General features: G+C 39.3%; 1 protein-coding gene across 5 annotated transcripts in view; it reads left to right on the top strand.

The window, feature by feature from the left end:
- Positions 1 to 16523, top strand: part of LOC111866369 (probable Rho GTPase-activating protein CG5521) — a 134665-nt gene that overhangs the window by 42810 nt on the left and 75332 nt on the right. For all 5 annotated transcript variants that reach the window (XM_023855257.2, XM_023855256.2, XM_023855258.2 and 2 more), the window contains 6 exons: positions 1356 to 1478; positions 3780 to 4038; positions 5978 to 6166; positions 8576 to 9048; positions 12114 to 12212; positions 15135 to 15290. In XM_023855257.2, the coding sequence (XP_023711025.1) occupies positions 1356 to 1478; positions 3780 to 4038; positions 5978 to 6166; positions 8576 to 9048; positions 12114 to 12212; positions 15135 to 15290 (1299 nt within the window). The remainder of the gene's footprint in view (positions 1 to 1355; positions 1479 to 3779; positions 4039 to 5977; positions 6167 to 8575; positions 9049 to 12113; positions 12213 to 15134; positions 15291 to 16523) is intronic.

The following is a 16523-nucleotide window of genomic DNA, read 5'->3' as shown; positions in this document are numbered from 1 at the left end:
CGTGCGCGTTGATGTGACAGAGGAGCCGCTGCACCAGGCAACTGTTGCCACGGTGACGTAACAAGGAATACAGTGGTTACTACCCAGCCATAAACAACACCCGACAGCGTTGCTAGCAACCCCTGTAAACACAGTGTCAGGCAACAGCGGTACCTATCACGTAACTGTTTTCATTGTTGTCCATGCCAAGGCTAAATAAGGAGCAGCAAACACTATTCAGTAGTGTGTGATTAGTGAGTGAGGATTGAGCCAGTTACGAGTAAGTGAGTTACTAGAGAGAGAGTAACCAGCCAGTTACAGTCCAGCACTCTTCGGAGTGAATGGAAACAGGAGAAGTAATTGTGATACTGCTGATGGCAGTAACTGTGAATTGTCTAAGTGTAAGACCGAGTGTCCAATAAATTCGCTATATCAAATAAGGCGTGAAGTTACTTGTCGTGCGTGCCCTACCCAACACGTGACAATTTGGTGTCAGAAGTGCTTTACAAAGTTGAACACGCCTCGATGAATAATTGAACTTACGAGTGCATGAACTATTATACCGCCACAAAAATGGAGTCACAGCAGTTCTGAGTATTAATGTACCCCTCAGACGGAATCAGGCTCTTCAATAAAATGTAAATTTTGCATCAAGAGTACCATCATGTTCTGGTCACAGAAATCAGTTACATAAATACTTTCTTCTCTTTCTTAAACTGCTTGAACCTGTGTAATTTTATAAGGCATAAATGTAACTTTTTAGTCACCTTCTGCACTCTTGTCCTCAAAATCTGTGTCTGTTAAGCTGTAGTGATGTCATGCTGTAGTGAAATGTAGACTGTGTAGACTGTGTGGCACTATAGTAAATTGTAGTTAAGGTTTGTAACTCAAATAAATCTGGTTACCAATCTAAATTCCATGTATAATCACTGAACATATGACAATATTTTTTTAATGTCTTACCATAACAAGCACAAAGGGAACTGATATATGCTTGTATCACAGTGAGCCATTTGCAGCTGCAGTCAAAACAATAANTATAATCACTGAACATATGACAATATTTTTTAATGTCTTACCAGAACAGACACAAAGGGAACTGATATATGCTTGTATCACAGTGAGTCATTTGCAGCTGCAGTCAAAACAATACAAGATAAACAGTAATACTGGCACTTCATAGTAATGGCAGTTGACAGTCTCTCTGTCCATCCATTTATTAATTGAAGCACACTCAGCTATTGCTTGTATGTTCTTGCAGGTGGAGCAGCCAGATTTGGCCTGTCAAGAAAGACTTCCTACCTTTCATGTGGAAATTAATTTTTTGAACCATTCAGCTTTATTAATCTGTTTATATTGATCTTTCATTATTACAGACACTGATAGTGACATGGATCAAAGCAAACCTTAATGTCATAATATCCCCGGAGTTATGGGATCGGTTCCTGGTGGTTCTGTCATCCCTCACACAGTGGGAAGAGCTGATAAGAGAATGGGCAGTGAGTAACATTTATTTTCTCATTACAAATATTATGCTGCAGAACAGAATAAAAGCAGTTCAATGCAGAAAGCTGTCTACTTTACATGCATTTACATTTGAATACCTTGCAAACATACCTTCATTTTGAATTGTTAAACAAGAGAGGAATGTGTGCTCCAGAGTATTTTCCGAATTCATTCTTTCCAATTTTGCATATTTGTCTCAGCATTCACTTACTGGATATCGTGCATAGTGAGAAACTGTTTTTATTTTATTTCATTACAAATTCATTACATTTAAGAATGCTTCAGATAAAGATTGTAGTTCATTATGAGATTAAATTTTTGCAACTCATCATTTGTATGATGAGAAAATGTTGAGAAAAGTTTTGCATGAACTTTATATAGCGGCTGTACTGGACCAATATAGACTAAAAACTCGCAACTTTTTATGTAGACCCTGAATATCAGATTTATTTCTGCAGTACATCTCGTTTCAGAGATTTGATGTGCAGACCAATGTGACTTGCCTGTAAATGCATTCATTTCATGCGTTTGAAGCCAAGAGTGCATATTTATCCATAACCCTTTACAGTCAAGCGTCAGTATATAATTGACATCATGACTATGCTTCCATGGACAAATGTTGATATACTATCGACAAAGTTTGGTTTGTGTTTCTGCGGTCATATTGTGATCATATATCACTAGCTGGCACTGTAGACCATAGCAATGCATTCATGAATGTTTTGTCAGCCTCCTTCTGCCATCTTGGAATCATAATTTGAACTTCTTGAGGAATGAATGCCATTTATATATTAGAGCGTGTCACGTGTTAGTAGCATGCTTTTATGTTCAGCTGAACCAAGGCCCTCTAGATTGAAGAAACTAGATATAATCCTTCATGTGATGCGGATGAAGAATCTAGCAATGATATGTTAAGTGAATAACTTGATATTGACTCTGATGATAATATTAATTTGGAAATTGAAGGAGAAACTGTGAGTGAAGAGTTGATGAACGAAATGTCGGAAAGTGAGAGAGCAAAACAAGTGTTATTGCATGTTGGTGGGTGGGAAGAAATGATAATTGGCGATGATACAAGTCGGGAAATGATACCACCAAATAAAACAGTCAGGCCATCAAGAAGATAAGAAAGTACATGGGGTGATAAAACAGATAGAGAGACAATTTCAGAAAAATTTTATGCCTGGTAGAAACATTGTAATAGATGAATCAGCAGTTGGGTTCAAGTGCAAAATAATTTTAAGAACTTTAAGGAAAAAAAAAAAAAAGGGCAACGAAGTGGAGCATCAGAGTATTTGCAATTGCTGAAAGTGACACTGGCTGCATTCACAGTATAATTCCAAATTACAGAAAACTTACAGGCAATGTGTATAACTTAACCATACTCTGAGAAACCGTTCATTTCAAGAATAGTTCTTTTCTTGATGGACACACTATGACTCAGTCTGTCTGGTATTTAAGACTACCACCGATTAACTGACAGATATTGTAGCAGTGATGGGTTGGCCCAAGAATTAGTCAAAAATGTAAGTGCACATTTTTTTTAATTTATGCCCTTATTTCACTGACTTTTCAGGCAAAACAGTTCCCTTAGTGACTCTGCAGGCATTTAAAAACCCCTGACGACCTGCCTGCAGAAATTTTTCTAAACGTGACACCTGGAAAGGTTTAAGAAAAACCCATTTTGCTTACTTAACCATGCTAGCCAATTTTATATGAATCCATCAAAATATTTCCTACTAATAATTGTAAAAAAATAAATTTGCATAGTGGGGGTGGAGTCCAGTTGGGTCCACTCGGCACGTCGGCTACTGATTGGCCTATTGTACCTGCCCCGGGTGATTATGATGATGTAGAATTTGGTGGAATGAAGATTGACCGGGGAAACTGAAGTACTTGGAGAAAACCTGCCCCAGCGCCATTTGTCCACCACAAATCCCACTTGACCAGACCTGGAGTCAAACCCGGGACGCCACAGTGGGAAGCCAGCGACTAACCGCTTGAGCTTTGGCGCTGCCTACTAATAATTGTTAATGTTTTAATTATAATTAATTTTCAATATTAGTTAATAAATAATAAGTTGACAATGAATAATATTATAAAACCGTAGCATCTCCGTTTAATGTCCCTTGGCTTGAGGAATTTCTTCTGTTCAAGATTTTCCTCCTTTTAGTGTTCATATCCAATGCTCTCCATAAAAACTTGAAATGGGGGTCTCACTGTATTTATACAGCATAATACAGCATAATTAATGAATTACTGTTAATTAATGACTGTTTCTGTTACTGTTTCAGAAAACACTGGAAACTCTGACCCGAGTATTAGCTCGCCATGTGTATAATCTTGACTTGAATGACTTACCACTGGATAGACTGACTGAACAGAAGGCAAAGAAACGAAGAGGTGGAAAACAGCAGGGTGGAGATCAGCCACAAGCAAGCTTTAGCAGTACAGGGAGAAGGGGAAGTGAGATATCTTCTCAGGGCAAGACTCTTTCTCAGTCCCATGGTCCTTCCCAGCCTGAAGATGGCTTGAGCAGTTACACCTCTCCAGGTTAGTGAATTGTAATATATTAAAGAGTAGTGTTTATCTGTTTTATACAAGCCTGTTTATTGACCTGTTTAATGGTAAGGTGTTTGTTACCTGCACCATAGGTTTTTCCTGATGCCTTCCTCATCTCTTCTTCTTCATCATCAGTTGACACACCTCTCAGAATGAGACTTTATATGATAAAGTTACCTCCATTTTCTTATGTCCACTCATAAATATGTCTTATGTGTGTGTTGCCACCCTTCTTTGAGCTTATCTTTTTCATATCTTCCCTCTCATAACCTCTGCGCCTAGTCCTTATTCTCCCCAACCAGAGGTTGTTTCTTCACCATCATTTTTCATGCTGCTACCCATGCATAGCATATGTACAGCTAACCAACCAACTGATCAACCCAGTGACTGGCCAGCCAACCAATAATTGACTAAGTAATTAATTACAGAACAAAATGTGTACGGCTGCAGCGAGATTACGTTGAAAAGTGACAGAAGTTTCAAATTTTTTGTGTGATTATTGTGCGAGAAAAAAATCGGAGACTTTAGAACTTGAATGCACCACATATGTTCTTAGCATCAGAGCTGTGTGTTCACGTGTATGAACACAGTACTGTCATTTATGGCTGATGGCCTATCTTCATATGACTTTATATCATTCATCATAATTAAATATTTATATATTGTTACGTGTATGAGTGACTATAGATGGGTTTTGGATGAATTGGATTCTTGTAGAATGTAACTACAAATAACTATGACAGCCTCACTGAGTTACACACTCCAAAGTTCACTGTAACTACAGCACACATAGTCTTCTCAGTCTTTTATAGTCACTGCTTAGTAGCGGCTTCCAACAGCAGACGTTTCGCTTACTTTATGTTCACAAACTGTTCCCATACTCAGCTACAACAACTATTGACTCCGTTCAACTCAACTGAATTCAGTTGCACTCAACTGACTGGCTGAATGACTAACTCCCAGGCTGGCAGCCATCTCACACAAGCCTCCTACTTGTCTCACTGCCATCTCAGGACTCATAATTGCAACTGCTTCTCAATATGTGGCCTCGACATGGACCACATGGAAAGCACTGTCTCCAACAGTTCCTCCGTTGTTGCATGCACGTCTGTTTTGGCCATAACCTAGCAACGGTCATTGTATAGCCACTTATTTCATGGTCATTGCCTAACAATAAGTCCACATGGCACAATATTTATATATCAAACATATAAGTTTTTTTTTTTATTGCTAGTGGGGTGGGACTAAGTCCCCTGTACTGCGGCAACTTCTGGCCTATTGTACCAGCCGCAGATGATAGGTGAGGGTGATTGTGGAGCAATTGGTGGAATGAAGATTGGCAAGGAAGACCGAAGTACTCGGAGAAAACCTGCCCCAGAACCACTTTGTCCACCACAAATCCCACTTGACCAGACCCCGGATCGAACCCGGGCTGCCACAGTGGGAAGCCAGCGACTAACCGCTTGAGCTATGGCGTGGCCTACCAACACATTGCCCAGCAATAGGTGTACATGTAACAATATATTATATTTTACAATATATTTGAGTGCATCAGTACCTCATACTTCCAAACAGTTCAGTGTCTGGGCTTGAAGTACTGTAAAATAATTTGTTCTGGAAATTAGCTGTTCATTTTAAGAAGGAAGGTACGTCAGATCCTTTTTTAAAATTGTCTTGAATTATTATGAAAATATTTGAAATCATTTCAGTTCTTGTCTTTGCAAGTATAGGATTACTGTTTGAACTATTTGGCTATGAATCAAAACATATGTGCTCGAAAGGATGGCTCTCACATTTATTGGCATTGTGTGAATGAGAACAGATTGATGTTCTGATGGACTGTGTGAGTTAAAATTTTTTGACATGTTAATTTAATCGCGTTACTGTTAGATGTGAGAACTAGGATTTGTTTCTCTTCTTATTTTTCCAGAAATTGGCCTAGGCTTATTACGTCTTCATGGGAGTCCAGGGAAGCGTCGAGATAGCTCTGGTGATTCTTCTCAGCGATCCCATCTGCCTCGAAGTGTGAGTGAAAGCAACTTGATGTATGGTCAGTGTACACCTTCAAGGAAGATGTACCATACCTCAAGACCACAGAATAATACAGTTGTCATTCCAGGTACTAATAACATGATCATGAATGATCCAATTACAGAAGCTGTCAAATGGTTGTCTGTTTTTTCCAGTGATTCATGTAGTTTCAGCTCCTGTTTTCATGGATTTAACTCCAGCAGTTTCAGCATGAAATAATTTTCATATATGAAAGACATTCTGTATATTATGCCTCCTGTTTTTTTTTTTTTTNTTTGTGTTAACTCTTCGACTGGCGCAGGTGCATTTTTGCACCCGGACGATGCCAGTCCTTCCCTGGCGTTGGCATGTTTTCACGCTTTGATACACTCTTCCCTTCTTTGCTGTCTTGGCACTCGTCAACCAAAGACATATTTATGGTAGTTTTTGTGCATGGTTGTAAAGAACCCTTGTTGACTTTGTGGGGGTCTATATTACTGTCAGAACCCTCCAAGAAGGAAAAGGTCAGAAAATATTTCACATTCATTCAGTTTCACCATGGCTTCTCACAGCAAGTGTCGGAGTGTTCCTACAGACCAGCTGGAAAGTGTTGTGAACGAGATTTGTGCTGATGATGAAAGTGGCGATGAAGTAATGATTCCTGAATTAGACGAAGTTGATAGTGACAGTAATACAGAGTTGTATTTTAGTGTTCTGTTGCACTGATTCGTATCCATAATGTGTATATATTAACCATCTTTTAGTGCATGGAGTTTCACTTGTCACTTCACACTACATGTTTTGGCATCATTCTGCCATCCTCAGATGTATTAATCACGTGCAGTGCAATGGTTTAACATGATTAATACACCTGAGGGTGGCAGAATGATGCCGAAACATGTAGTGTGAAGTGACATGTGAAATTGTATGCACTAAAAGACGGTTAATATATACACATTATGGATAATACAGTTATAGACAATGATCCACAAGACAGTAATCATGCGATGCCTGACACGCCCAGCTCATGGATGTATGGAGACATTGTACCAACAATAGTTCCATTTACTAGTAGTTCTGGGATCAAAATTGATATAGCACATAAAATGCACCCCTTTTCATGGATTAAAATTTTTCTGGATGCGACTTAGTAAATCACATCACAACTGAAACCAATTGCTATGCTCACCAGCACTTCAACACACATGAGTTAGCTCCTCACTATCGAGAACACAATTACAAATATGCCACACCAGATGAAATGTGGACATACTTAGGAATTGTGTTCATGACAGGAATCGACAAACGCCCCGAAATTGAAGAATATTGGTCCACTAGGCCCCTATTTCACACTCCATGGTATGGACAAAAGATGTCTTTGCAGCGGTTCCAACAGATCTCGAAATTTCTTCATTTTGCAGACAACGATGCATGACCAGCTGACTGTGAAGATCCCCTGTATAAAGTTAGGCCAATTATAGACTCATTAGTGGGGAAATTTAGAAACACATATATCCCTGAAAAGGAAATTGCAATAGATGAGGGAATGATTGCTTGGAAAGGACGTCTTATCTTCCGAGTATATATGCCTGACAAACCTGATAAGTACGATATAAAGGCTTATCTTGTTTGTGAATCAACAGGTGGATGTATTTTGAATTTTGAAATTTATTGCGAAAAATCAAGACCTATAAAGGAATTAGTTGTCGATATGTTGGGGCCACAGCTTCTAGATAAAGGGTATCATCTCTACTAGGATAACTCTTGCAATAGTGTAGAATTGTGTGAGATGTTATTACAGAGAAATACCTATGTGTGTGGTACCTTCAGAATGGACAGAGGAGCTCCTAAAGAACTAAAGGATGACATAAAAAATTTGAAAAAGTGAAATCTATGTTTTCTAGGAAGGGGCAGGTTCTCATACAGGTGTGAAGAGATTAAAGAGACGTCAAACTTATCTCCACTCTTCACGCAACAAAAATCGTGGATTCTGCAAAAGCGAATCGCAAAGGGGAAAAAAAGCAGACCCGAGGTAATTGGGGGCTGCAATAAACATATGAGAGGGGTTGACAGGGCACAAACTTTTACAGGTGCGGCATACAGGCTCTTGTTCATCGCTGGCAAAAGTGCATAACGAATTGTCTAAAAATAACTGTAAGTAGCTGAAATCTTGCTCTATTTAACTGTGGTATTATGCTTTCTGTATCTGTTGTAGTTTTCATTAAAAAAATAGGAGGCATTATATACGGAATGCTCCTCGTATATACCTTATTTATTGCCTTCTTACATTTTTTGCTTTTCATGTGTATTTCTTGTGGATATGATTCCACATCTTTCCACCCACTAAATCCTTCCATGGTACTCCATACTTCACTGTTCTGTAACAATGTAACTCACAATTCCTTCACCTGCATATTGGTATCGCTGTTTTTATGGTACCAAACATTTATCTGCTTTGAATTTGTATCTTGCAGTATACTTATATGCATTGTAATCAGCCATTTTATAAATATTTCAGTATTGCCAATATCTGTTGAACAAGAAGTTGCACGTCTCATGGCAAGCCCACAGTCAAGTTCCATACATTGCCAGCCCCGTAACAGGCTGTGCAGGAAGTCTCGTTCTGTGGATTCGTTGCGAGGAGCTCGGTCAGGAACACCAAATCAGTATTCAGAATCAGAAGGACCAACCCGTTCCCCTTCTCCTGCAGCATCAAGTGGTGTTGAGAGCAATTCTATCAAAGACTCACCCATGCAAATTGATGTTCTTAGTGGAGGGGATGGCACAAGTTTAGATCTACCAGATGGGGGCAGTCTGGAGAGACGTTCAGTTATGGCAGGAGGTTCAGTACGTGGTTGGTTACCAGATGTTGCTGTAGTGCTTTGGCGACGTATGCTTGGAGCACTGGGTGATGTGAATCAGCTTACAAATCCTGCCCTTCACAGTCAAGTGTTCGAGTATCTTGTGGAACTCTGTGATACCCTTGCCAAGGTGAGAACTATGTTGGAAAATGGCTTATTTCTTACGTTGTAATTCACAACAAAATTCTGACATAGTGTTAAACTACCTATAGCAACAGGTGAAATCTGTAATGTTGGCCTGAGTAAATTGGCCATCTGCCAAACCTGACCATCTTTTTGGCAAACCAGTGAAATGTATTCATTTATATAAGATAAAACCGTCTTGGTGACAGAACAAACTTTGCTCATAGCTGCCCAGCCATGCATATTCTTTCATGTGTGGCTCACCTCCGTAACTTGTCCATTCACCACCAAGCATCATACTGGAGAGATCACAAATCAACACATGTCAGAACCCAACCCACTCAGAGTTTAATGATATCCTGTAATGTAATCCTAATGGATGTAAGTATTCCTGGAAAATTTTACAATTTTATGGACATTAGGTTTTGGAGAGCAGATGTCGAAAGTCGTCAAAAAACTTGTTTTTTGGGCACAAGTTGCCTTAGAAAAAGTTGTATGACTTCTCCCCTAATTAATACATAGAGCCCATTTTGTGCTCTCTTGAATGCTAATAAATGGCATTTCTAGTGGCTTATTACACAAATATACCACAGTTATGTTTTCAGGTCTTCATATTTGACCTTTGATCTTAAACTTTGCAAAATGCGCTATGAATTTTTTGGTTATATATTCTGTGCTTCAAACTGTTATTTAAAACATCTGCAAATAACAAATTAGGACTGCAATGCAATTGAGTTTTGTGAACTATTTTACCATGATGTTACTCCATTTCTACAAGTATTTATGAGGAAACTTTAAGTAACATGTTTCTATTAAAATCTTTACATACATTTTACAAAATCTTAGTGGAAGATCTCGGAAGATGGAAGATCTGCTCAACGTTTGTTTTGCACGGTTTGATGAGCAGAAGGCTCTCAGGCTACAGGCTTGTCAAGAGTTTATTCACTGTGTGAATAATGATTGTTCCCTGCTTGACTCAGTTGTAATGGGTGATGAGACATGCTCTTTCTAGTATGGTCCCCAAACAAAAAGACGAAGCATGGAATGGTGCTAGCCAACTACAAAGGCACAAAAAATGTATATTTCAAAAGTAAAAAAAGAAAATAGTGATATTGGTCATGTTCTTCAATAGCCAGGGAATCATTCACAAAGAATTTGTTGCATGAGGTCAGACAGTGAATAAGGAATATTATGTGGCAGTATTGTCTCATTTGGTTTAGAGAATTTGTCGAGTAAGACCTCAGTTTCAGGAAAGAGGGAGCTAATTCCTCTTGCATGAGTGCGAGACCTCCCACTGCAGTTTTTGCCAAAATAAGGGATTCCAGAATTAAATCATCACCCATATTCTCCTGATTTATGTCCACCAACCTTTTTCTTATTCCCTGAAATCAAATCCACACTGAAAGGGAGAAGATTTGAAGACAGATGTCATTAAGAGAAAGATAACAAAGGAGTTATTGGCATTACATGCAGATGAGTTCAGAAAGTGTTTCCAACAAATTTATGAGCTAGCACAAAATTGTGTGACATCTCGAGAAAATTATTTTGAAGAATATTAAAAGATGTGTGTGATTTTAAATGTGACTTTTTAAAATCTATGCAGCCCTGGAACTGAATTGTCAAACTTTGTAGCTACAAATTAACATGCTTCATTACAGTGAAAATTTGTAAATCAAATGTTTGCTGAATGAATGATACCTGTTCATAGACTTGAGTAAGTCTTGGGCGGGTGGGGTGGGGAGAAACGTTTTAAATTACTGCAGAAAAAAACACACAGACTGAATTCAGTTAGCTGTAGATGTTCCATATGTCCAGACATGTCTGACTTGCATCATTTATTATTTTACTGATGGGTGTGAGTTATGCAGTGTCTACAGTACTGGCAGATCTAAGTAGGTTTCATGTGGTCTAGGCTCTCTGATCTGGAAGCTGTACAGCTCATTGTTCTTTGGGAATTTTAGATATTGACATGTTATAAATGTTCTTCTCTGGTGGTGTGTAAGAGATATTTACTTTGTGTTATAAATTTTGATAAGTGTAAATAAGATCTGAAAGTTTGTATGATGGTAAATTAGTACAGACCTTTTTATATAAACAGGACAGTGTTATAGATGAAAACAGGATGAATAATATTCTGAAACATAGTAGTTGTACTGCTGGTTTAGTGTGTTCAAAATAATTACAGCGGCTCAACTCACCTGTGTCATATGCTGTGACCCATTTAACGAAAGTGGATGTAATAATGACAGAAACATACTTTCTTATGTGAACTTCCTAAGTGAAGTAGTGATTAAGACGTGTGTGATGACCGCCTCTGTGGTCTAGTAGTCAGAGTTTCTGGCTACAGATCCTGAGGTCTTAGGTTCGATTCCTGGTGCTATCAGATTTTCTGAGAAGTAGTGGGGCTGGAACGGGGTCCCCTCAGCCTCATGAGGATAATTGAGGAGCTATTTCAAGGAAATAGCAGCTCCGGTCTATAAAACCGAAATTAACGGCCATGGGGATCCATTGCGCTGACCATGTGACACCCTCTATCCGCTAAATTTGGAACTAACTTTGCCGACAAGCGGCGGTCGCTCGGTCGGTATAGTTCACTTGCGGATTTCAGGCCATGGAGTGATGACTGTTTTAAGGAGATGTCAGGAGGTAAAGTAAACAGAAAACGTGATGACAGTGTCTGTGATGAGATTGCACAGTTTAACAAGATCCCTCAAATGCACTTCTTAAAGTTTACAATTTGATCATAAGTCACCCATGAAGTAAAAAGACTAAGTGAAGATAAGTACAATATGACCAAAATAAAAAAAATTGAAAATGGTGTGAGAACAGCAAGTCATGAAATTATTGAAAATGTCACTTCAAGTGCACTTTCTTTTTTGATGACTTGTTGCTGAGATTTTAAACAGTTAACAGGAAAATTTCAAGCTTGACTGACATCAGAAACTTCAAACGGTACCAGTTTTAACTATTCTCCCTAAGAGACGGAATAATTCAACAGTGGAATGCTTGTGATTGGTTCTTAATACTTAATTTAGAACACATAATTTCTCTTGTGAATGTGTGATTTTGCAGATCCGTCTGAACCAGGGTGTATCTGATGATAATCAAGTCACTCCCCCTCCACCAGATCTCATTCCTCCTCTCAACATTATTGCTCCATGGTGCTTTAAAGTGAGTATTGTGCATTTAAACATTTTCTTTTGTTATCCCACAGTGTTTTAAACAAACTCATGAAAATTCAATGCTGTTTATTTTGATATTTATTTTGTCTTAATTTTTAGTATAAGAACTTAAGTGATTCAGAAATTTTATGTACATTGTATATTCACATAATTTGTATACTCTTTTTAAATAAAAGGATCATGTGTGAAAGATGTAATGCATAAAGTATTTGTTACCTTGCAGAGTGTAATTTGACATGTGAGATTCAGGCAGTTGTAGGTGAATGTAGTGTTGGAACATAGGATGGAAATTCCTGCCTGCAGACTGCACCAAGTGATTTCTTGATCAGTGTAGAGATAAAAATGCCTCCTGATAAAAGAATTTTTGTAGGAAATATGTTTATTGAATGAGATGTTTCAACACAATATGGATATTTGGGTCTTTGTACAAGTATTCCCTCATGCAAGTTCTGATGAATGTTGAGATAAAAATGTCCCTTCATAACATTCTGACGAATGCACAATTCTCGTATCATAAGATCTACCCCCCCACACAAAATTTGTGTTTTATCAGCACTTTGTTACTGCAAAAATATTGTGACAATGTCTGAAATCCGGGGTAGTGAAATCAGAGGAAACGTCCATTGCTAGGCAGTGACTCAGTAAACACATTCCTGCGGCAACAAATTTGTGAACAATGATTGAGTAACTTTTGTTGCTATGCAGTGGCACTATAAACGCACATTTGCAGCAATAGAGAGGCCATGTTTGTATAGTTTTGTCACAAACTGTTTGCATTTCTTACTGTAATACTTAGCATATACATCATTGATAATATCAAATATAATTCTTACTTTCCATAATCAGTCAATTCCCATATGGTCACTTCAGGGAGAAGGGCATTTCCTTTGTCAGGCATATCCAAATATTGGTGCTAATATACGTAGGTCATACCGAAAGTCATGAGCAACTTTGTTTTTGCATGCAACCTGGGAACAGCAGATGAAAGAGAGTACGGTGGTAGGTGGAACCAGCTGTTTTGTTAACCTTGAATGTCTTGTGATGTCAGTAGCTTGCATCACATGACCAGTATCACTCCTAACAAAATGGCCAACAACGATGTGTCGTTTCACCAGTGTGCTGTCATCGAATTTCTTGTGAAAGGGGAAATCCCTGCTGCAGAAATTGACCAGAGACTTCAGTGTGCTTATGGAAGTGTGTGCATGGGTGCGGGCAGTGTTCGAAGACGGGTCAAACAATTTAAAGATGGGAACACCAGCATCGAAGATGAGCCTCGGAGCGGTTGTCCTCGGACAGCCTCAACTGAACGCAACAAGGAAAGAGTGGATGAGATCATTGAAGATGACAGGCATGTGACTGTGGACACAATAGCCCGAAAACTTGGAATAGGGCACAGTGCAGTACAGGAGATGATTGAAAGCTTGGGCTATAGGAAAGTTTGTGCTCGTTGGGTCCTGCGGTTATTGACCAAAGACCACAAAGGTCAGCGAAAAACCATCATCTCAGAACTGCTGCAGAGATATTGACATGAAGGCGATTTTTTGCTCTGTATTGTGACAGGTGACAAAAGCTGGTTTCACCATTTCGAGCCTGAAATGAAATGGCAGAGTATGGAAGGGCACCATTTGCATTCTCCATCAAACAAGAAGGCAAAGACAGTGCCATCAGCTGCAAAGGTGGTGGGCACAGTCTTCTGGGATGCAGAGGGGTTTATTCTGGCTGAATTCCTGGAACCTGGGCAAACCATCAATGCTGCTTGTTATGTCCAGATGCTGCACAAGCTCTGTCGTGCATTGCGCGATAAACGTCCGGGACGAAACATCATCATCCTGCATGACAACACTCACCCCCATGCCACTCGCCTCACATTGGAAGCAATTGCAAAGATGGGGTGGGAAGTTCTTCCACACCCCTCCTATAGCCCTGATCTGGAACCCTCAAACTACCATCTTTTTGGATTTGTGAAGGATCAGCTGCATGGACAACGTTTTGAGACAGGGAGGCAATTCATAAAGCAGTGCGTCAGTATCTTTGGATGTCTGGAACAAAATTTTACAGAAGGGTAATTTTCAAACTCCCAGAATGCTGGGAGAAATATGTACAAAGAAGTGGCGATTATGTGGAAAAATAAAGAAAGGTCTGTAGATTGAGGTGGTGTATTTGGTTTGTCAATAATAAAGCATGTTACTTTACAAAAAATTGTTGCTCATGACTTTCAGTGCGACCCTCGTATTTTAGTCTCTTTTACCGGCAGTTGCTTAATTTCAAAAAAAGATAGCATGAGACTGCTGACATCTTTATTTAAGTAGCAAGGGAAAGCAGCATGGCGAAGAGAAAGCTAAGGTCCTGCTGACTCATACAAAATGAAGTCTCTGAGCTATGGCATGACTCACATAAACTTTCGTCATCTTGTCAGTTCCTTTTACAGATTGTGATGAAACTCAGCTCATGACACTTATAAAGTAGTGCCTTGGTTGAGTCTTATTCAGTTAATTTGTCTTAAACCCCATGAAGCTAAGGGCATGAGTAAATTTTTGGAAATATTCACCTGAGGAATGGATGCCTTAGTTAAATGCAAGGCTCCATGAAATAGTTGCTGTGTCTTGTACAATATTTATATAAGTATCAGTAATTTTGAGAAAATTATTAGTATAGTAGCAGTACCTCAAGTGTGCATTGTAGGAAGCACTGTACTTCCATATAAGGTTGTCCAAACAATTTATATTTATATTCTTAACAGCAGATAAGACATGATAAAGTTTAATGCTACCGTTAGGATGGTTTTCTATCTGATTTTATTACGTAACTTGCCAAATTCTACAATTCAGATTTTTCTGTAATTCATTGTTCTCATTTTCTCACCTCTAAGTTATTTCAGGGTTCTTGTTTCAATAATGTTTATTTATTTCAGGCACTTACACTCCCCAGTAGTTACCAAAAAGGTAAACTGTGTGCATACAGGCTGTTGTGCACCATGACTGTTACCCCGCAGGATATTTCCCTGCCTCGTGATCATCTTTCACAGTTTTATAAAGTATTGCATCAAGGATTAGTGGGAACAGATCAGGTAGGTATTTGATCATGAATCATTCTGTTCATCATCTTGATTATACGAGGATAAGTCAATAAGTAAGTTACAAATGGATATATAACTTAAACAAATAAGAGTACTGATTTGAAAAATGCATTTATTTCTCAACATAATCTCTGTGTACATTGAGGCACTTGTCCCATTGTTTCACAAGCCCCTGAAAACCAGCAGCATAAAATTCGTTGGGCTGCTGTCGGAACCAGGCGGTGACTTCCCTTCCTGCAGCTTCATCGTCGGGAAAATGTTCAGCCGAAAGATGGTGTTTAAGAGTGCCGAACAAATGGAAGTCGCTTGGCGCAAGATCGGGGCTATACGAAGGATGCTCGAGGACTTCCCATTTTAAATTTCTCAGCGTCTCACTTGTCTTGTTGGCAGTACAGGGATGTGCATTGTCATGCAAGAGCAACATGCCTTTGGTGAGGAGTCCTGCTCTCTTCTGTTGAATGGCCTTACAAACTTTCCTGAGGATTACGGTAGGAGTCGGCATTTACAGTTTGTCCTTTAGGCTGGAATGTGGTGAACAGTATGCCTTCGTGATCCCAGAAGACTGTGAGCATCACTTTCCTGGAGGATGGTTTTACCTTAAACTTTTTTTTTGGCAGGCGACACAGGATGTTTCCACTGCATTGACGCATGCTTTGTCTCGGGCTGGTAATGGTGAACCCAAGACTCATCAGCTGTGACAATTCAGGCTAGCATTTCGTGTCCTTCATCATGGTAGCAATTGAGATGCTGTAATGCCAGACCCATTCTTTGCATTTTGTGCTGTGGGGTCAGCATGCGTGGCCCCCATCTTGCACAGACTTTGTGAAAACCTAACCTGTCATGCATTATTAGGTAGGCCATGCTGTGTGAACAGCCAATAGCAGTGGCTATAGTTACCCTTCTGTCTGCTTGGATCAAGTCTTCAACCCATTGCACATTCGCCTCTGTGGCCATCTCCATTGGCCAGCCGATGCGGTGTTCGTCTTCGATACATATCCGCCCTTCACAGAACTTCTGCACCCAGTTGTAAACAGCTTGACATGACAGGCACTTCTTACTATAGATGGGAAGAATTTCTTTATGAATATTCTTTGAATCCATACCATTTAATTGGACAATGGAGTGCTGCTCAAGAGTTGTACACTCACTCAGCTTATTTCCTTGGGTTTATATGAGTTGTTACCACGTCGCTGCTACCCTTCATATAGGGAGGAGAATGTAATT

Source organism: Cryptotermes secundus, unplaced genomic scaffold (assembly GCF_002891405.2).
Source record: "Cryptotermes secundus unplaced genomic scaffold, Csec_1.0 scaffold497, whole genome shotgun sequence".
NCBI lineage: Eukaryota > Metazoa > Arthropoda > Insecta > Blattodea > Kalotermitidae > Cryptotermes > Cryptotermes secundus.
Note: the sequence above shows the minus strand (reverse complement) of the source record. Positions and strands in the feature narration are given on the sequence as shown.